This window comes from Podarcis vaucheri (genome assembly GCF_965113315.1).
Source record: "Podarcis vaucheri genome assembly, chromosome: 9".
NCBI classification, from domain to species: Eukaryota; Metazoa; Chordata; class Lepidosauria; order Squamata; family Lacertidae; genus Podarcis; species Podarcis vaucheri.
In genome coordinates, this window is record NC_138767.1 from 73,393,665 (window position 1) to 73,415,070 (window position 21,406).

General features: G+C 41.1%; 1 protein-coding gene across 6 annotated transcripts in view; it reads right to left on the reverse strand.

The window, feature by feature from the left end:
• SLIT2 (slit guidance ligand 2) overlaps positions 1-21,406 on the reverse strand; it is a 242,582-nt gene that overhangs the window by 16,855 nt on the left and 204,321 nt on the right. For all 6 annotated transcript variants that reach the window (XM_082237336.1, XM_082237334.1, XM_082237335.1 and 3 more), the window contains 7 exons: positions 21,199-21,270; positions 18,356-18,427; positions 16,562-16,725; positions 13,513-13,637; positions 12,797-12,894; positions 10,711-10,850; positions 1,789-1,882 (listed from right to left, as the gene is read on the reverse strand). In XM_082237336.1, the coding sequence (XP_082093462.1) occupies positions 1,789-1,882; positions 10,711-10,850; positions 12,797-12,894; positions 13,513-13,637; positions 16,562-16,725; positions 18,356-18,427; positions 21,199-21,270 (765 nt within the window). The remainder of the gene's footprint in view (positions 1-1,788; positions 1,883-10,710; positions 10,851-12,796; positions 12,895-13,512; positions 13,638-16,561; positions 16,726-18,355; positions 18,428-21,198; positions 21,271-21,406) is intronic.

A 21,406-nucleotide genomic window follows, 5' to 3' on the forward strand; every position in this document is an offset into this window, starting at 1 on the left:
TCATGCTGGCCACATGACCCGGAAGCTGTACGCCGGCTCCCTTGGCCAGTAAAGCGAGATGAGCACTGCAACCCCAGAGTCGGTCACAACTGGACCTAATGGTCAGGGGTCCCTTTACCTTTATTCCCAGGTAAGTGGAGTTAGAATTGCAGTCTGGCACAGATCCTTCATGAGTTAAGCATTTCAGTGTTGGCACGAGTGTTCAAAACCATTGTTCTAGGCACATTTTGCAACAGAGAATTTCATTAGCTTGAGCAGTTTCTGAGCTCTGGGCGCAGTACCACGCCTAAGATTTCGGATCAAAACTGCAGAGTGGAAGGATAGGAGGACCTTTCCCTGCCTCCCCACTTCCAGCTGCTCTGAAGACTGGAGAAGAGAATCCCTATAAGAATATTAGGGGTCGGGCAGGGGAAAGACTAGCCTATGTGAAAAATGAACATAATATTTTGGCTGCAGTTCATTCATTTTCAGCTTTATATTCTTGTTATAAAAAAGTGTGTCTAGACATTTTGTTGTTGTGCCCATAACCTAGGATTAAGGTGCCATTTAGCTCCTGGCTTTCATATCTCAGTTTCTAATACTGGTTGGCACAACCTGTGGCTGCATTCGTCATGAATAAAAATTGCAACGTGATAAGTCACCAATATGTTTTCAACAATGTTGAATGACTTTTCTGCTCTTCAGTGAAAACCCCTTCTATGTTTTATCAGCTGTGCTAAATATTACCCACCCTGTAAGAAAAGCAGCCACCTTGTACACACCTGTCCTCCATTCTCTCAGTGGTGCAGATCTGCACACCTGGCAACTCACCAAGTCAGATGCAGACTGTTGTCAATCATTTGGCAAACTACAATGCATGGCTAACTTTCCTCGTTTTTACAGTCCCAGGCAATCAACTAAAACAAGAGGCTTGCCAAGCCCATATGAACTAACACACATGGCTGTTGAGCTTTTGTTGGCTTGGTGGTTTCTTAGTTTTGCAGGCCTGTCCTGGTTTCTTGACTTCTGATTTCCCACTTCCACCTCTCAAGGGTCGAAGAAAGGGAACAAATAAACGTGACCGAACCGTGATGATCAAAATACCAGTTCCACTTGGTGGGTGTTATGTTCACACAAATGCTTGAATTAACAAACTAAAGTTGGCACTGTAGAATGGAAACTGGTGTCTAAATGTGCTTAGAATGACAACTCACAATGGGCCCACTGCTGTTTTGGCACAACACAACATGGTACATAAAACAGGTGCAGATCAGAACAACAGGTTCCTGAAATCTACTCATCTAAAGTCCATTAAAAACCACTTTTCAAGTGTGCATACTAATTAATGATAATAAGGATGTCATTTAATTAAAGATTAGCCTTCCTGGTGATGAACCTCCTTATTGTATAATGGTTTCCAATGTGTCTTGCTAATAACCCATCATGTAATTACAGCTTCATAATCCAGCTTTAATTTAGCATAATTATTCACTTCCTAGTCCAAGTAACCAAAAGGATTTTGTGTGGATTGTCACGGAGCATAAAAACTCTCAATCCTTCATTGTCAGTACTTAATCCACACTGCTAGGAAACTGGTCACTCGACAGAGAATCTTCATGTTATTACACAGGGCTCCATGCAAACCAAAGGGAAAATCCATTGAGCCATTATTCTGTGATCACAACTCCCGTGAATGAGGAATGACAGCACAATTCACCCCCATGGAAAAACAAAGCCCACAGCCATTGAGGAGGACAAAGCAGCGATTAAAAACACAAACAAAGTGGACTATAAAGATACAGGGCTTACTTGTATCCTTTGGGTGTTAGGATGCACTTGGAGTCATGCTGGCAGAGGTTCAGGTCTTGGGCGCAGAAATCCAGCTTCTCTTCACACAGCTCACCTGTAACAAAGTATATCCAATCTCCATTACGAGACCACCACGGGACATGGGAAGCAAAGTGTAAAAACTATTTATTTCTATAGCAACTTTTAGTACAGCCAAGCAGCTCCAGTCGCATAAGCTGCTAAAATACTTGGCAAATGATCATCTCTTTTTCTCCCGCTGTAATCTCGCTTCTCATGACTTTTCTTCGGCAACATCTCTTTGTCTGCAAAACTGCCATTTAACTCGTTTGCTTATACAGTTGGATTTGCTCTGGGCAATCGATAAAAATCAGGCCAGCAAATTCAGGCAGACACGCATAACTGCCCCAAAGAGGTTGATTAACAGTTTGACAATAAACGTTCCCTGTAGCGCAGAGTCGACAGCAGATCGGTCATCCTACTAATAGACTAATCAACTGACTAAAATATCATTATATTATAATACAGCTGAGGTTTTAAGAAGGTTTAACAAAGGCAGCAGCACATTTTAATGAGACAAAGATGTTTCCCCAACCAATATCCTTGAAAAATCTAATATATGGAAACTGGACCCTATGAAAAATTCCAAGCTTTTTATAAAGATTTGTTTCTGTTCTTTGGGCAGACTACACGGGAGCTCACACGGACCATTCACCCTGTGCTTAGTTCTTCTTCTCCATAGCTTGTTCCCATACCACACTGGTGTCACGCAACTCTCACATGCATTTGTTGTGCAACCAGCAACAGACTAATTTCTAACTACAAGGGGGCATGATGCTTAGCTAGGTAGAAATGTGAATATTGGCTCCACATACACTTTTCCAAGATACATATGACCATAGCAAGCAGCCATGGGAAGCATTTTCCATAATACAAAGATGAAGCATAAATTAGGCTATGGCTCTTTCAGTGGGTCTTAATCTGCTCTTTGTGCAACCAAGATATGGTCTATCAATAGTTCCCTCCCCTGCTTTCTGCTTCTCCCTTTCGGCCAAACTATTGACTTGTGCAGGGGGAAAAAAGGTAAGGATTAGTAATGAGTAAGAAATGAACATTTGCCTCTGGCCCCCAACTATTGCCTTCAAGGGCCTGGGCAAGCATGCTCTCCAATCAATGGTTTCTGTTCCATCTTACTTATACTTCTTGCAATCATCCTTCATTGTTCCTTCCTCTTTGCTGCTATTTTTTCTTCCAAAATGCCTTTCCAAGTCCAATCTTTATGCCTTGGTGTCCACTTGATAGCCACATGCAGCCACTTTGACTACACTTAAGGAATCCTGCTTTACATGGTTACAACAAACCAATCATTCCTGAGTATATTTCCACTGGAGAAAACTATTGTTAAGGACACTAAAACGGCCTCGGTCCAGTATACCTGAAGGAGCGTCTCCACCCCCCTCGTTCTGCCCGGACACTGAGATCCAGCGCCGAGGGCCTTCTGGCGGTTCCCTCATTGTGAGAAGTAAGGTTGCAGGGAACCAGGCAGAGGGCCTTCTCGGTAGTGGCGCCCACCCTGTGGAACACCCTCCCTTCAGATGTGAAGGAAATAAGTAGCTATCCTATCTTTAAAAGAAATCTGAAGGCAGCCCTGTTCAGGGAGGTTTTTAATATTTAATGCTGTATTGTTTTTAACACTTAGAATCATAGAATCATAGAGTTGGAAGAGACCACAAGGGCCATCGAGTCCAACCCCCTGCCAAGCAGGAAACACCATCAGAGCTCTCCTGACATATGGTTGTCAAGCCTCTGCTTAAATAAACTTGATTGGAAGCCGCCCAGAGTGGCTGGGGAAACTCAGCCAGATGGGCGGGGTATAAATAATAAATTATTATTATTATTATTATTATTATTATTATTATTATTATTATTATTACTACTACTACTACTACTACTACTACTACTGTGGGTGTCTCTAAATAGTTCTCTGTGCACAAGAGAGTTAAATATTTTCTTCAAGAGCAACCCCCATGCTGTATACCAATCCAATTTTGAAAATGAGGGAGTTTCATCTTGAGCTTCTGGTGTGACATGTCTGCTGTTCAAAGCGGGGTAAGTAAGAACACGCACAGAAGGTCTTTGAAGCACTCAAAGCAGCTCCTGAAATCTTGTCTGTGGTCCTCTAAATTACATTTTAGGCAGCAGCAGCATGAGTGTGGTTTTGCCTTGGTATAGGCAGACAGATCAGTGAAGCAAAAACAAATTCATGGGAATTGTGTTTTGTTACACTGCTCACAGCAGCCCAGGCAGCTTGCAGTGGTTTGGAAGAAAGACAATTTTCGGCAATCTATCTCCACTCCTTACACACACAGATAGGAGTGTGCGAGAAAAGAGTGTGGAAAAGAGTGAGAACGAATCTGCCAGAAGATATCAACTTGAACTTTGGAGACCGGTGTCATTATGAACACCCTGATCTACATGTTTTTTAAGCACCAATCTTTCCTGGCCCCAAATCAGCAACTGGAAGATGTGGGCAAATGGGTGATATTAAACCAGCAAGTTGAATCCAAACAACATGGAAATGGCAATCTGATGAGTAATCCAAATTGCTCTTGTGGGAATTGCCATGGAGAAGTGGTAATCTCCCTAAAATGACTGCTGTAACCTCTTACACATTGCTTAAATATGTGGGGCTTTTCTACATTTTCACTGCTATATTAATGAAATCTACCTTGCCCTGGGAAGACAGTATGTAAATATTCATATATTAGTTTATTAAAGATAGCCAGAGGTTAGACAGCACATAAGAAATGATATCTGATACAATATGTAGCATTTATATAGCACTTTAAGGCAACTAAAGATTTCCCATATGTTATATCAGTAATCTTTACAACATGCCTGTAAGGTAGGAATTATTTCTGCATATCAAATCAAGTCAAGTTTATTTCCTATATGATCTAAAAGGCTGATCTCCACAATCAAGTTGTAGTACTGAGACTGAGAGAGATAGGGGCTTTCTTAAAACTTTTATCCATCACTTTTTTTTTTGTCAGGGAATTCTATCCCTGACTGGGTATTTAGCTTAACAATCGTTTAATACATTACTTAGGAAAGGAAACATGCACGCACGCACTCGCTACACATTCTCGGATATAAAACAGCCTTTTGGTCAAACTTGTGAAAAGTCCTAGAAATTGTTTCAGTAGAGGAAACTAAAGTGAAATTTAGACACACAAAAAAGCCCACCCTACTTCTCTTGATATTAGAATCCTATGAATGATGAAATATTAATAAACTCAAAATTAATAATTTAAGTTGCATTGTCAAAGTGGCAAATTTCAATACATCTTTTCAGTAGGATGAACACAAAACTGTTCACTTTTAAAGAGTTTGTTCTGGAATATAAAGATCTGCAGAGGGAGCTTTGACCAAGATATGATTAAACTTACTGAAAGCATTTTTTGGATGAGTGTGCTAAATATCTTTTGATGGCTGTTTCAGTAGCTGAAACCCATATAAGGAAACTGAAGTAAAAGGGAAAAGAGAAACCAAGGTAATGAAATAGGCTTAAAAGGCAACTAACCTTTTTCCACTTCATTCAGATTAGCAGCTTGTGGTAACAAAGACAGAAGAGACAAAGAGACTTTTACATTGTACTGAAACAGCATAGCACAAATAAAAATAATGCACAACTAACAGCAGCGGAAAAGCTAAATTGATGTAGCAAAAGTGAAGACAGCTTTTCATTTCTATCAGCTACACAACAAAACACACAAAAGAGGTATGTGCCAGTACCAGCATAGAAAGAGCTTTGCTTGACCAAAGATACATATGATCTTAATGGCAGGTGATAATGAGCAGCAAGAAAAATGACTAGATAATCTATTCTACAGAATGCACACTTAATGATCCCAACATTCAAAAGATTGCAGAGAACAAATGTGAATACATTAAGAAAGCCAGACAAGAGTTTAAAGTGTAAATAATGTTACAAAGGTTTTCAAATGTTTCATTTCCAAAGGTTTCATCTGTTCTTACCCCCCCCTCTCTCTCTATATATACATAGCTTCACTGCTGTGCTGATATTGTCTCTAGTATTATTCTTCATAGTAATGACATAGCTGTTGGAAACAAAGGTGAACTATACTTCTCCACCCTACACCATCTGCTAGTTAAAGATGATGGGTTTTTTTTGGGGGGGGGTTGTGTTTTTTTAACCCTTTAGGACACACATAACATTTTAATTTGATGTTTCATTTGGAACATTTTGTCAAAGCTTTGTGCATTCCCCTCTAGAGGGCACTGGTGTTTTCCACAAACAAAACTGGAGCCTGCCAAATCTAGCCAGCTAAAATAGGAATACAAGGATCCACTAATAATTTGTTTAAATGTTTATTTGTTACACTAATGTCCCATCCCATGTGGCGCTCCAGTGACTCTCCATTGAAGGGTCTGACTAGAGAAGAGAAGAAGAGTTTGGATTTGATATCCCGCTTTATTACTACCCAAAGGAGTCTCAAAGCGGCTAACATTCTCCTTTCCCTTCCTCCCCCACAACAAACACTCTGTGAGGTGAGTGGGGCTGAGAGACTTCAGAGAAGTGTGACTGGCCCAAGGTCACCCAGCAGCTGCATGTGGAGGAGCGGGGAAGCAAACCCAGTTCACCAGATTACGAGTCTACCGCTCTTAACCACTACACCACACTGACTAGATTCACACATGCTCAGATTCAGCAACACTATAGCATCAGGTGCTTCCAGCCTCACTTGCTAGGTCCCTAAAGTCACAGCCTATATGCACTTTATTTCCAGCTATGGCTTGTTGTGCAGAATGCTAAGAGTCTCTGTTACACAGGTTTAAAAGAGAAGTAGGTAATCCTGAATCTATTAAGAGAAGAGGAATTGCAGCTTTCAAAACACAGGAAATTAAAAAAAAAAAACAAAAAACAAAAACCCATGGTTCTAAACATGTTTAGTCAGAATCTCCTTTCTCGTAACTTCAAGCCATTGGTTTGGGTCCTACTCTCCAGAGCAGGAGAAAACAAGTTTGCTCTATCTTCCATGTGACAACCCTTCAGATATTTATTTGAAGATGACTATCATCTCTCCTCTCAGTCTCCTCTTTTCCAGGCTAAACATACCCAGCTCCTTCAACCGCTCCTCACAAGGCTTGGTTTCCAGACCCTTGGCCATCTTGGTTGGGGAACACTTTTTCTATATGGGATCACACTCTAACAAAATGGAACCAGCACTGCTCCTGGAGGTCCAGGTTTGCAGTTACCGTATTTTTCGCTCCATGAGACGCACCTGACAATAAGACGCACCTAGTTTTTAGAGGAGGAAAACAAGAAAACAAATATTCTGAACGAAACAGTGGGTGTATGATTTTTGTGGTTCATGCTGTGGCCACAGACATGATATGTGATTTGACGGTGAGTTTGGGTAGCCCAATGCAAAAATCCTGAGAATCCATGTGGATCCCTGCTTTGTAACCACGGTTTTGCGCCATTGCGGCCCCATGAAAAAGTGGATGTGTGATTTTTTTTTGGTGCAGGCTGTAGCCATGGACATGCTATGTGATCTGATGATGACCCAGTGCAAAAATCCTGAGGATCCATGTGCTTTTACCTCCCCCCTCCCAGGCAGCCTCCTTTATCTCTAGAGCCCCTTATGTCCCTCCTGATCGCTTGCTGATCAGCTGCTCAGCAGCTTTGTTTCAACACCCCCTTCCCTCTTTCTAAAAAAAAAAAAAAAAGCACGATCTGCTTTTTGCTCCAGGGAAATTCGGCTGCAGGGACCACACATTTGCTCCATAAGGTGCACAGACATTTTCCCTTACTTTTTAGGAGGAAAAAAGTGGATCTTATGGAGCGAAAAATACGGTAAATGCCCAGACTGACACTGGCTCACATAGCACCTGCACTTCCTAGAAGACAAGAGACCTGGCCACTTTTATTTCTGTTTTGCTTTCCTCCATACTGAGTTACAGTGATGCAATATACATTGGGCTGCCCTTTAAGATAATTCAGACACTTCAGCTGCTGAAAAATGCGACAGTTCAGTTACTGATTAGCTCAAACCATTTTTGTCAGCAGTGAACATTTTAGGCACATCCAAAGGATGTGCAATCGCCGATGTGTAGATCCTTTTGGACCCAGAAGAGGGAAGGATACGGGCGAAACAGAGTAGCGGGGTGCTTCGTCGATGCATGTGGTGTCTGGGAACAGAACCCCCACGCAAAATGGTCGTCACCTGTACCTATTTCAAAACAGCTACACTGGCAACTAATACATTTCTGGGCTCAGAATTTATTTTATTATCCCAGAGGACACCTTCTCCCATATGAGTTCCCTTCCCACTAAGAAGTCATAATGAGACCCTGTTAAAGACTGCATCACATGTGAAGGCTGGATTATCTTCCACAAGAAACAAGGCCTTTTCTGCTGCGGCCCCAGAAATCCATGTCAGATTTTAATGATTCCCTCTTCGTTAAAACTTTTCTGTTTTTCCCTTTCAGGTGATATATAAATACAGTTGCTTTTAAGTTTATATGTCTGGGGTTTTTTGCCTTTATTTGATGTTTTAGCCTTTGTATATCATTTTGGTAATTTTTATTTCAAATAAGGTATAAAAATATTTAAAATAAATAAAATAAATGTCCAATTGAAAATCTGACCCCTATCTCTGAAATGAAACAAATGACAACATTAAAGAGGGAAAAAGGTATCTAAGTCAATAACCAGCAGCCTAGCTAGGTGAAACATCGGTTTGCTTTGCTGCTCTGAGCTGAGAGTGTATGTGTGGATGAAGACCAGGAATTAATTCCTAGGATTCTGCCTGCCTTGCAGACACTACTGAAAGGAAAATTCCAGCAGAAAAGAAGAATGACCAGCATGGGCATAGCTGCGGGGGGGAGGGGGGCAATGGGAGGCAGCTTGCTCCCCTGATCAAGTTAAAAAAATAAAAATACTTAATTAACTGACCAACCACTTCGGTTCTGCCCCCCCCCAAATCCTGGCTACGCCCATAATGACCAGAGATAAGGCCCTAGACCTAACAATCTTCTACCAAAACTAGATCTCAGAATATGCACTTATGCTAAGCAAGCAGTTTAATAACTTCATATATTGCTGAGTTACAAATCCTTCCATTTTAACTAATTACTGATTAAAAAATATATATCTTTCCATTCCTTGTGCCCCACTTATTTTCCATATACTGTACATACAGAGAGAAACTCAAAAAAAGAGAAGTCACCAAAAGAAACACAAAATCCACTTTTAAATCACCATGACGAGTAAAACCTCAGTGCTTCATTTCAATATAAAACTAACCAGATTATCCATGTCTCTGAAATCTGTGAAACGCTGTAATTGAAAACTGACCTTTGGTTTGAATCTTTAAAACATTTTTGCTCTCAGCCACTGCAAGTACGTCAGCAAAAACAAGCCCAAATATCAGTTTGTATAACCCATTTTTACGTGAGCTGGCGATTCAGGTGAATTTCTAGTCAAGAGACCTCTGTGGATCAGTGCTGATTTTATCATCTCTCCCTTCTTATCAGTAGCATAAATAATAATAACAACAATAATCCATGCCTTTCAGAGCTGTGGCTAGCTACTTCTGCTTCACGATACTATATAATCCTATTTTGGCATTCAAGCAACATGTTTGTGGCGACTGTAGTAGGGTTACAAGTGAGTGAGTGTGCAGGTCCAATCCCAAATGTCACCATCCCATGAGAGCTGCCCAAACCTTGTTGCATTGAAAGCAAGGAAATTGGAGGAACACCTAAGCATGTTCAGGTCAACACACTTAGGAGTGTCTGATCCCAGCCATGAAATCAGGATCCATCCTGGAACTACTGAAGGACAGGGCAATTAAAACATTACCAATGCTTTCTCAAATCTTCCTTCTATGAAGACTCTATAGACTTGGAGCCTTTTCTAGCTATCATGACCTGTGCAGATGTGGTTAATCTGCCACTCACATAAAATACCAGAACGTTCTTGCTACGCATGAGAAAACTGATCTCCGGCATTCATGCTTATTGAGAAAATGACAGACTTTGTTTCCGTACTGACCTAGTTATCCATGCTTTGCTATTTCAATCATTGTCAAGTACGGTGCATATTGAAATGAAAAATGACATTTGCCTCTTTTCATAGCCCCCCCCCCCCCCGATACACAAGCACACAATCTAGTACATATTTTTTTTTTAATATATACATGTGAAGGGGGTATATGTGTACCCACACACAGGGGGCAAAATTAGTTCAAGACCTGAGAATTCATTTCTAAATGATTCCTGTTTCAAATTGGACTTCTACAGCCTTGATAAATTAATATAATATATTTCAGTTAGGTTGGACCAATAGCTTGCTGTGTTAAATCAGGAAGATATAGAGGGATGTGTGTGTGTATTCTTAGAAAGGCAAATAAATATTATCTATCATCTATCTCCTCCATACACTCCACATATATGACTTTCAAAATAGCATCCTCTTCCCATCTTCAAATGATAACTTGTGCAAGTTTCAAAAAGCATTTGCAGTTTGGTGAAAGAGAATAGAAAACTATGGAGGTGCAGTTATGCAACAGACAGAATACAGAAAAATGGTTCTTCTGGATTCCAATAATTTCTGGGACATAATTATTTAGCAATTTTAGTGCAGTATCAATTGCAGTGTGTTCAATCAGGGAATAATGAAAAATGGAATGCTCCTTATTTAAGTTTTTTGCTTTTCCAGGCTCTACATTTTCCGTTATCAAGCAATGCTTCTAAGAATGCCAAGAGCAGCTAAAGAAAAGGCTAAATGAGCAGACTCCTAAAAGGTATTGCAAAGTCAAGCAAACTAGAATAAAAGTGATTCAAACGCATTAGCATGCTAAATGCTGTTAAGAGTATCATTTCCCCTTTTCCTACCTGTGTACTCGGGAGGACACAGGCAAGTGTAGTTGTTAATTCCATCAACACAGGTTGAGTTATTTTCGCAATCATTATCTTCACAATCATCGACGTTCACTTCACAGTTTTCACCTTCAAATCCATCTGCACAGGCACACCTGTAAATGAGAAACCTTTTCAGACAAGTGTTTATGTGAGAAGACGATGCTGAGCTAATGGACCTTTGACCTAATCCCCCAGGACAGATACGTTCTTACATAAATAAAAAGATTCTGTATTCACGCCGTGAGAATCTAAACTGTACTTCTTATTGCCCTTTGATGTCTCTCAGCATCATTTCTGCTGCTTTTTATACCACTGACCTGTTTTGGTGCTGACGAACCCACGCCAGAAATTTGTCAAACATAAAACATAGCACAAAGTATATAGTGAAAACTGGGGAATTTCTGAAAATTGGAAGGTAACTTTGCTGTTGTTTAGTCGTTAAGTCGTGTCCAACTCTTCATGACCCCATGGACCAGAGCATGCCAGGCCCTCCTGTCTTCCACTGCCTCCCGCAGTTTGGTCAAACTCATGTTAGTAGCTTCGAGAACACTGTCCAACCATCTCGTCCTCTGTAGTCAACTTCTTCTTGTGCTCCCCATCTCTCCCAACATCATGGTCTTTTCCAGGGAGTCTTCTCTTCTCATAAGGTGGCCAAAGTATTGGAGCCTCAGCTTCAGGATCTGTCCTTCCAGTGAGCACTCAGGCCTGATTTCCTTCAGAATTGATAGGTTTGATCTTCTTACAGTCCATGGTACTCTCAAGAGTCTCCTCCAGCACCAGGATTCAAAAGCATCAATTCTCCCGCGATCAGCCTTCTTTATGGTCCAGCTCTCACTTCTATAAATCACTACTGGGAAAACCATAGCTTTAACTATATGGACCTTTGTCGGCAAGTTGATGTCTTTGTCGGCAAGGTGAAGTGAAGGTAACTAGGGAACACTAAGTTAAATGGAAGTTTTGTTTCATTTATTGCAGAAGCAATACTAGAATTGGTTCTGAACTGGTACTTTATTCATGTGCGTATGTATTTCAAACATGGTAGCATGTTATGGAATGAATATATATAAACGCACAGAGAGAGGGGAGCTGAAACCTCACTACTTAAGGAATTTAGCTTCTTTGGGGAATAAATTGTATTTAAATTTATTTACTCCTGGTTTGTATTGGGTGCTGGTGACAAAATGCATTTATGGTGAACAATATGGTAAGCTAATACTCTGGATACATTTACGAACTTTCCCTGCGTAAGCCCCACCAAACTAACGTGTTCTGAAGTGCTTCTTGCTCATTTTAGTCCTTTGAAGCTGTGATTAAATGTTAATTTACCATGGTATTAAAATGCATCAGATTAATTTCAAACAGAAAGCACTCTAACCTTTGGCCAAAATTTAGATGTAAAATTAAAGATAATTTCTTAATGAAAAGCAGGAATCAAGAAGGTTTTTAACTAGATAGAAGAATGGATCAGCATTCTTATTTGAAATTATTGGATCCATTTATTAAAGAACTCTGTTTCATAATTCATGGAACACATCTCGGGTAATTGTAGTGTGTGATTAAATAACTCTAGATTAAAAATGCTCACAGCATGTTTATCCACTGGCGTGCTGATTTGGCAATGAATCATTAATTTTCTGTTTCACTGGGATTTACATCTGATCATTTACAGGCTGTCTGTTGATATAATGCACAGAACAACAGCTGAATTGAGAGTCTTTCCAGCAGGGATCTAGCTAGCAATTAATTAGCATAATAGAGTCAACACCATGTTGTCTTGCCCTGTTATGCCTTGACTAATAACAACGTATTTAAAAGAAAAACTTAACAGAGAACATTAAGCTCATTGATGTTACTTTGTTTCCTGAAGCCTTAGAAGAACCACCATTGTGGGTTTGTGCTTTTGTGCTTATTAATAGTCCTCGCTTCTCATTACTTTGTGGGATCAAAGATTACTAATAGCACACATAGACTTTTGTGTGGGAGTGCTTGGGTTCTGCTAGTCTGACTAGTCTTTCAAAAGCAACAGGCTTCTCTTCTGTGTTTCCAGATAAAAACCTACCAAAATCCATCCTTTTCACCTTCTTTTAAGTGACAAGTCCCTCCTTGTTTACAAGGGTTGCTAATGCAGGCATGAATTGGAACATCACAGTCCTGGCCCTAGGAATAAAACAGCAAAGTTGTGAGATTGCACAGAGGGAAGGCAAATTGGTTTATTCTTTTAAAATAACACAGTTATATACAGCTTGCCAATCAGAATATTGGCTGTTCGAATCCACGCAATGAGGTGAACTCCCGTTGCTCTGTCCCAGTTTCTGCCAACCTAGCAGTTCAAAAGCACACCAGTGCAAGTAAATAAAGAGGTACTACTGCAGTGGGTAGGTAAACAGTGTTTCTATGTGCTCTGGGACTCATCATGGTCCTCCATATGCCAGCAGCAGTTTAGTCATGCTGGCCACATGACCTGGAAAGCTGTCTGTGGACAAACGCCGGCTCCCTTGGTCTGAAAGCGAGATGAGCACCGCAACTCCATAGTCGCCTTTGACTGGACTTAACTGTCCAGGGGTCCTTTACCTTATACAATTCTCCACCCTGCTGTTAATCTTGCTTCTCCCACTCTCCAAAACCCAATGGCAGAGCATGGGCTTGGCCTATAGGATGGAAGTTCAACCTGTGATCCCAAAGTACTAGGCTACATGGACCAATGGCATGGCTTAGCCTGAAAGATGGGTTCCCAATATAATAAAATAAAAAATGACCTTCATATGTTCTCCATACCTTGAAGCCATAGGGACAGGAGCATCTGTAGAAATCGACAGGGTCGTTATTACAAGTTCCATCATTCTTGCATGGGTTTGATAAGCAGGGACTACATTTGGCCAGAATACTGACATCCACAGGACCTTCAAGGGAACACAAATTCACAGTCAGGCACAAGCCTGTCATAATTGTTATCAAATACCTTTTCAACTAGGGTGGGTCTGGCTAGATCTCTACTAGCCAACCATTCAACACTTTTATGCAATATGCTGGCTGTGGATATGTAGCTTTTATGTGATGCCCAGGCTACTCTCAGCTGCTAGCTGAGCAACCTTATCAAGAAAAAGCTGCACAATGCACAAAATGGTTCGTTGAGACTGGACTTGTGGAGGACAAGGCTATCAATAGCTACTAGTCTTTCTGATTATATTACCTCCAGAAGCCCAAATTATGTGGCTCTTCCCACTCAAAGGTAGGAAAGCATATGACTTCATTTGCTACATGCATCCACTATTCCACTACAGGAATTCAGTTTTTGAACCTGGTAGGTTTTTTTGATCCAGGCTCTAGTCCTTATTTCCACAAATGAAGAAGAAGAAACATCAGAAGATGGAGGACTCAACAGAAGGAAGATGATATCAAGGCCATAGCCATATTTAAGGGTAGGTGCAGTAGAGGAAGATACCAAGAAATCAGAAGATCAGAAAACAGAAGTCAAGGAATGGGAAGGCTTGTCAATATCAATACTGACGCTCACAGAGGATAGTGAAGGATACAACAAGATGGTAACAATTACAATTCTAACACGGTATATAAAACTTGCGGAAGTATAATGGCTTAACTGACACTGAAATGAGAATGCCTAAATATATATTGGTGAAAAGGTTTAACATTGGTGGTTTTCTACAGTTGTTTTCTAAAGGACTCTGAGCTCCTTAATGGGTTAATGAATAACTGTTGATTTGTGTTTTACTCTGTGCTGAGAGTGAACCTTTGACCATGTGATGAAGGTATTGAATTGCAAATCTTCACTTTGATAGAGAGTTGCCTTTAGTCCTTGTCTCTCAAACTCCATGGAGTGAGGTTGAAAATGCAGCTCTCCTGAAGGGAGAAAAACAGCCTAAGGCCAATGGAGGAGAGACAGACCTCTGCTTCTAGGTCTGTTTGAATTAGTTCATATTTTCTAAGATTCTGAGCCTGTGCTGGGCAGCACAATACACTGTATGTATAATTTGATTGTATCTTTAATGCCTATATTCTGTTTTTGAAGAGTTTGGCCAGTAAAACTTTGAACAGTATTATTATGGGCCTGGACAATGATTTCTTCCAAAAGGAATCAGTTCTTTTTGCTTCCAGTCACTTCAAACTGTACAATATTAATATCTGCAACATCCCCTGCCCCCTCCAAAAAAATGTCAAGGAAAGAAACAACTATCGGACTTTTAGAAGACATCTTAAGGCAGCCCTGCATAGGGAAGTTTTAAATGTTTGATGTTTTACTGTGGTTTTATAATTTGTTGGAAGCTTCCCAGAGTGGTTGGGGACAACCTAGTCAGATGGACGGCATATAAATTAAGCAGAGGTTGGAAGGCCATCTGTCAAGGATGTTTTAGCTAAGATTCCTGCATTGAAGGTGGTTGGACTAGATGACCCTGGGTCCCTTCCAACTTTACGATTCTATGATAAATAAATCAGCATCATGATTTAAAAGACCAAAAGGTTGTTTAGGATGCCAGAATGTCATTATGCCATAGCACGTAAAAAGGAATCACTCACAAATGTCATCCAAGCAAAGTGGGAAGAAATGGACAACATGCATATCTTTGGGGAAAATGTTTGCTTGAGAAACACGTAGGGAAGGTCCGAAGGTCCTGGCTTAAACAGAAATTCAGTCCAGGGCAATTTACACTCTTACCTGGTATCAGAAAACCACAAGGCCCCGGTATCTCTAGAAGCAGGGTGTGGGTTGTGAAATGCCGAAAGTAAAACATGGAAAATCTATTAGATGCGACACCCCCAGAGGAATAATGTATATGGGAATGGGGCGAATGCTCTAGGGGACATTATCTACGGAAATAAGCTCTTTGCTAACAGTATTTCTAATGAAGTAGAACTGCGTAATTCAGAAGGGAATTTAGCAAATGTTCTTTACATTGGTTGTTTTGTTTTTAATTCTACATTGCTGTACATTGCTATCTTTGAGCACAAGTTTTCTCATTGTTAATACAGTGGTACCTTGGGTTAAGTACTTAATTCGTTCCGGAGGTCCGTTCTTCACCTGAAACTGTTCTTAACCTGAAGCACCACTTTAGCTAATGGGGCCTCCCACTGCTGCTGCGCCGCCACCCCGCAATTTCTGTTCTCATTCTGAAGCAAAGTTCTTAACCCGAGGTACTATTTCTGGGTTAGCGGAGTCTGTAACCTGAAGCGTATGTAACCCGAGGTACCACTATACTGGGCTTGTACACAAGCCCAAAGAAGTAGTAGTTCCCCCTGTACCCCAATGAGTTCTAGCACTTGTAGTCATAGCAAGAAACATGTTGCACTACATCAGACGATTAAAAGTTTTATTTCCTAAAGACAGTGATTCTATTATACACTGGCTTCTAAAGGTTTTTAAATAAACAAACAAGCAAAAATGAAACCAATACGACTGAGACAACCTTCAGAATGGTGACTCTCAAGACATCTTGAAAGTACTACTGGACATATTACGTTCTTATTGTATTCTATAATGATATAAACAAATGTTTGTAGCTACATGTGTAATCCAGGTACACTCAACAAATAACTGTGATTGATTGCAACTTTTTGTTGAGTGTACAGATTCGCAAACCCAGATTTGCATCCCTGTTATACATGAAATGGTCCTATGTCATTCAGGGAGAATGACAGCAAAAATTTTTCAAATGTGTTCCATGACATGGAGTATTTTTAACACATTGGATAAGAGCAGGAAATGTCTCTCTTATGGTTATATGAAACTGAGAGCATATTATATTGAAGGCAATTATTTTTCTATTCTAGGATGCTGAAATATAAGCATTTTGGGGAGGGGGGAACATACCTTGGCAGGTGAATTTTTTAGATGGAGTGGTGAGAAGCAGCTTGTCCGCCATTTCCCCAGGTCCAGCACACCGGGCTATGCCTGGCTCTTTGTATTCCGACTTTACCCAATCAGACAGCCACTGCATATTACAGTCACAGTGAAGTGGATTTGCTCCAATTGCACTGTAGAACCAAAACAGAAAAACACCATTTTACATTATCTCTCTCACAGAGCTTTTCTTATCATGAAAACGTAGTGGAAAACACTCCATATGTTGCTGCATTAACTTACTAAAAGGTTACAGTCAAGAGAGCATGAAGCTTCAGCTTCAAAATGGCTCTGAAGGGAAACATTGGGATGAATTGCATTATAAAATTAAAAAGATAAAGGGACCCCTGACCATCAGGTCCAGTCGTGGCCGACTCTGGGGTTGTGGCGCTCATCTCGCTTAATTGGCCAAGGGAGCCGGCATACAGCTTCCGGGTCATGTGGCCAACATGACTAAGCCGCTTATGGCGAACCAGAGCAGCGCACGGAAACGCCATTTACCTTCCCGCCAGAGTGGTACCTATTTATCTACTTGCACTTTGACGTGCTTTCGAACTGCTAGGTTGGCAGGAGCAGGGACCGAGCAATGGGAGCTCACCCTGTCGTGGGGATTCGAACCGCCGACCTTCTGATCGGCAAGTCCTAGGCTCTGTGGTTTAACCCACAGCGCCACCCTTATAAACCCATTATAAACAATTCATCACCAAAGGGTTAATTGTAAAGGTGGAACTAAACATTAAAAGGCAAACATGGGGCTCCAAGTTTTTCTCACAATACTAATGTGAAGGAAGGGGGCATCTGCAAGATATAATCAGCAACTGAGAGGGGCTGCTTAGTGCCTCTTGTGTTTGCAAGTTCCCTCTGTATTGCAAACAAATGCTTTCCACTTATTTTAACTTTCAGCACCCTTAACAAACCACAGTTTCCAGGATTCTTGGGGGGAAGCCATGATGGTATAAAGGTGCTTTAAATGTAAATGGTATAAAGGTGCTTTAAACGTATAGTGTGGATGTGACCTAGTGTCATCACAGAGAACCGCTAACTGCAAATAATCAAGACTCCTACTCATGGGGGTGGGAAGGCTTTCAACCCAAACATTTATATTCTTAGCCCAGTAACAATTTGTTAACAAGTGAAAGAGGCCCAGATCAATGCTTGCAACAGTGCATGCTTTAAGCTGTAATCAGCGAATAAACAATACATATTTTGCAAGAAGGCAAAGGAAGCAATAAAGAATTTAGCAATAGTTTTCCCTTATCAGCATAATATACAAGGCTTGACACATGCAACATGACATTCACTACGCTGCTGTGGCAGGCTGAGGAAACGTTGAGAAGCTTATTAATTTCACTGCCAATTTTTACACGTTTTTTTGTGCATCCCCAAACATGAATTCCCTGGCTAGGAAAGTAATATAAATATTTGTTTATGAACTATATATACATAGCTGGAAGAATATTGAAGTTCATTAAAGCGGTAAAAGAACAGAAGGTAGACATGTGTTTACCTACAACCCATCTTCCATTGCTTATGTATCCTTCCAGTCAATCACACCAGCAAATACATTCTTACAATAAGGACATCCAACCGCTGCATAAGTGCATTGCTAAAAGTGTTATTTGTTTATATTCCAGGTACATGACAACCTGTGCTTCCCTGAACTAGTCTATACAAATGTTTAGGATGAGTCTGTTAGTCTCTGTAACAGTGAACTGCCCAATCAGCACATGAATGTAAATATTAACTTATGGAAAGGATACTTACAGATGGGATAACGCTGAAAGATCATTAAAAGCACCTTCAGGTACAACAGAAATGTCATTGCCGTGTAGAGACCTATGCAAATAAGAAACAATTATGTGCTTGGAAATAGATGGTGAAGAACTTAATAAATAACATCAATGCAATATACTTCCAGACATCTGCATATATTATCAGTATCAGTTCCTTGTAAGCTTGAAATCCATCCCAAAATTCACAGTCAACCAAGGCTGCGCGCGCGCTCTCTCTCTCTCTCTCTCTCACACACACACACACACACACCACACACACACACTTTTTATTGCTTGTAAGCCACTTTGGATGATATTTGCCTAGAAAAGCAGCATGTATGTTTTGGAAAATACTCTACTTTTCCGTGTATAAGACTAGGGTGGTTTTTTTACTTTAAAATAAGGTTAAAAATCTGGGGGCGTCTTATACACGGATAGTGCATATGCCCATTTTCTAAATTTGGGGTCCCCAAAAGTAGGGGGCGTCTTATACATGGGGGCGTCTTATACACGGAAAAATGCAGTAAATCAATAAAAAATATTTGGAATCTGAGCAGAACATAGCCTTACTCTCAGGGATGTGAACATGTTACAGCTGCCACATCACTACCATAATAAGCAGCCCTGCACCTCGTCATTCCCCATCTCTCATAATGCATTTCAAAATGTGTGACACGACATCACCCCTTTGAGTATTTCTTCACCCCTAAAAGCAGCACCAAAGGAAATGGAAGAGACTGGGAAATTAGTTTCACGTCACACCTTTTGCCAAGTGAGAAGATGTGGTGGCCATGCGTTTGGCCATGCAAATAATTCCAAAATGTTCAAAAGCTTTCCAGTCAAACCAACATCAAGCACATGAAAACGTATGTTCCTAATTACATATGGTTAGGGATTTATCACAGTAAAACAAATTTTGTTTGAAACACATACATGTCAATTTTTCATTCTTTTGAGTAATTTACTAGATATAGCATGGGGCAATCTGTAATGGTCCACTCAAACTCTGTCCCACCTCAGGTCAAACCATCCCTTGCATCAATATCAAGAGGAAGGGTAGTATTCTGGCAGGGTAATATGGCCACTTGCTATCCCAAGAAGTACGGAACTGAAGTCAGCCGTATCTCCTTCCCTAACTAGGCTTGGTCAACAGGACGCAACAAGACTCCTGTCAGACAGAAGAAGCTTGACTTCTCTGAATATGTGTTGTTTTTAACCTTTAGGGATATCTATTCTGTGATATAACGGACAACGCCTTTGCATAACACAATAGTGTCGAAATTCTACCACTAAAATGTTCCAGCTTAAGAGGATACTTACACTCTTATTTGCATGAAGCCAAGTTCAGGACAACATGATATGGGCACCAATACCTCTCAATCTAATGCCACAGAAATCCATCCTCTTCTCCTGCTTGCTACAACCAAGAGTGGGGAGAGAAGGGACCACTGCGGCATTAAGATGCAATAGTCCCCATATCATGTCTTCTTGCTGCCTTGGAGATGTCAAAGCAAAACTTGCTGTGTACAGGTTAAAAAAAAGGTAAAGGACCCCTGACAGTTAAGTCCAGTTGCAAACGACTCTGAGGTTGCGGTGCTCATCTCGCTTTACAGGCCGAGGGAGCCGGCGTTTGACCACAAACAGTTTTTCCGGGTCATGTGGCCAGCATAACTATGCCGCTTCTGGCGAAACCAGAGCAGCGCACAGAAACACTGTTTACCTTCCCACCAGAGTGGTACCTATTTATCTACTTGCACTTTTTGGGGTGCTTTCAAACTTTCACAGGGATTTGAACCGCCGACCTCCTGATCGGCAAGCCCAAGAGGCTCAGTGGTTTAGACCACAGCGCCACCCGCGTCCAACAATCCTAGCAGTCTACCTCACATGATTATTTTACTGTGCATTCGAGTTCATACCTTATAATATGGCTACATGGGGCACTGCAAATTATTTATTTATGGAATAACTGTAGTCCAATTACCACATCAGAAGTTGCTTTAGGTTGATTCCATCAAGGTAGCAGGGTGAGTGACTTCTTAGGGAATTATCCTAATTATAAACCATTAGGACCCAACTGAGCAGTTTTGGTGACAGAATCCCACACTTCTCTGGTAATGTATGAGATAATGCAATCATTGGTGGACATGAGTGGTGCTGGGTCAACCCACATCCCCTAGCTCAGGGGTCTGCAACCTTTAAGACAAAAAGAGCCACTTGGACCCGTTTCCGAAGGAAAAAAAAAACTGGGAGCCGCAAAACTCGTCATTATAAAAATAACTTTTTTGTCACTTTTTATTATTTCTTTGTTTGACCCCTCAGAATTACTCCTCCTCGTAGAAATAAACGTTAAATTAACAAGTTACCTTTTTTTTTTTGTGTGTGTGTTCTTCACTCCCCTTCAAAACAGTGACCAGCGTACATGCCCCCTTTCAATGCAGTGACCAGCGTGCATGCCCCTTACAATGTAGCGGGCGGGCGGGAAGGTGACGTCGGGACGGTGTGTGACTAACGCACGCACTGCCCCCATGCGACGTCACAGCCAGTACAGCGCCCGCCACAGTGGGGAGTGTCGGGGCGCACAATGCGCCTCCTCCCCTCGCTAGTATCCGCCCCGGAGCCGCGGCAAAGGTGTAAAAGAGCCACATGCGGCTCTGGAGCCGCGGGTTGCTGACCCCTGCCCTAGCTCAAACAGCACTGATAGGGGAATATCTATTGCCATATTTGGCCATTCATACTACCAGAGCCATGGGGAAGGAGCACTCACACAGCTTGATTGAGGTCTCATCCTCCAAGTGGTACACACAAGAAAATGAGTAATAGAACATTACTACTTACAGCAGCCTAAGCGATTTCAAGCCATCAAATGTCCGTGCCGGGATACACCTGAGACGATTGTAGCTCAGAATTCTGAAAGTATACCAAGTAATTAATTTTCAAACTAGATACCATAAACGCAGAGCTGTAAACTCCAGTTTGCATATTGATTTCTTCATCATAAACACACAGCCAAAATCCAGATCAACCATCAGGGTTATTAATAAAG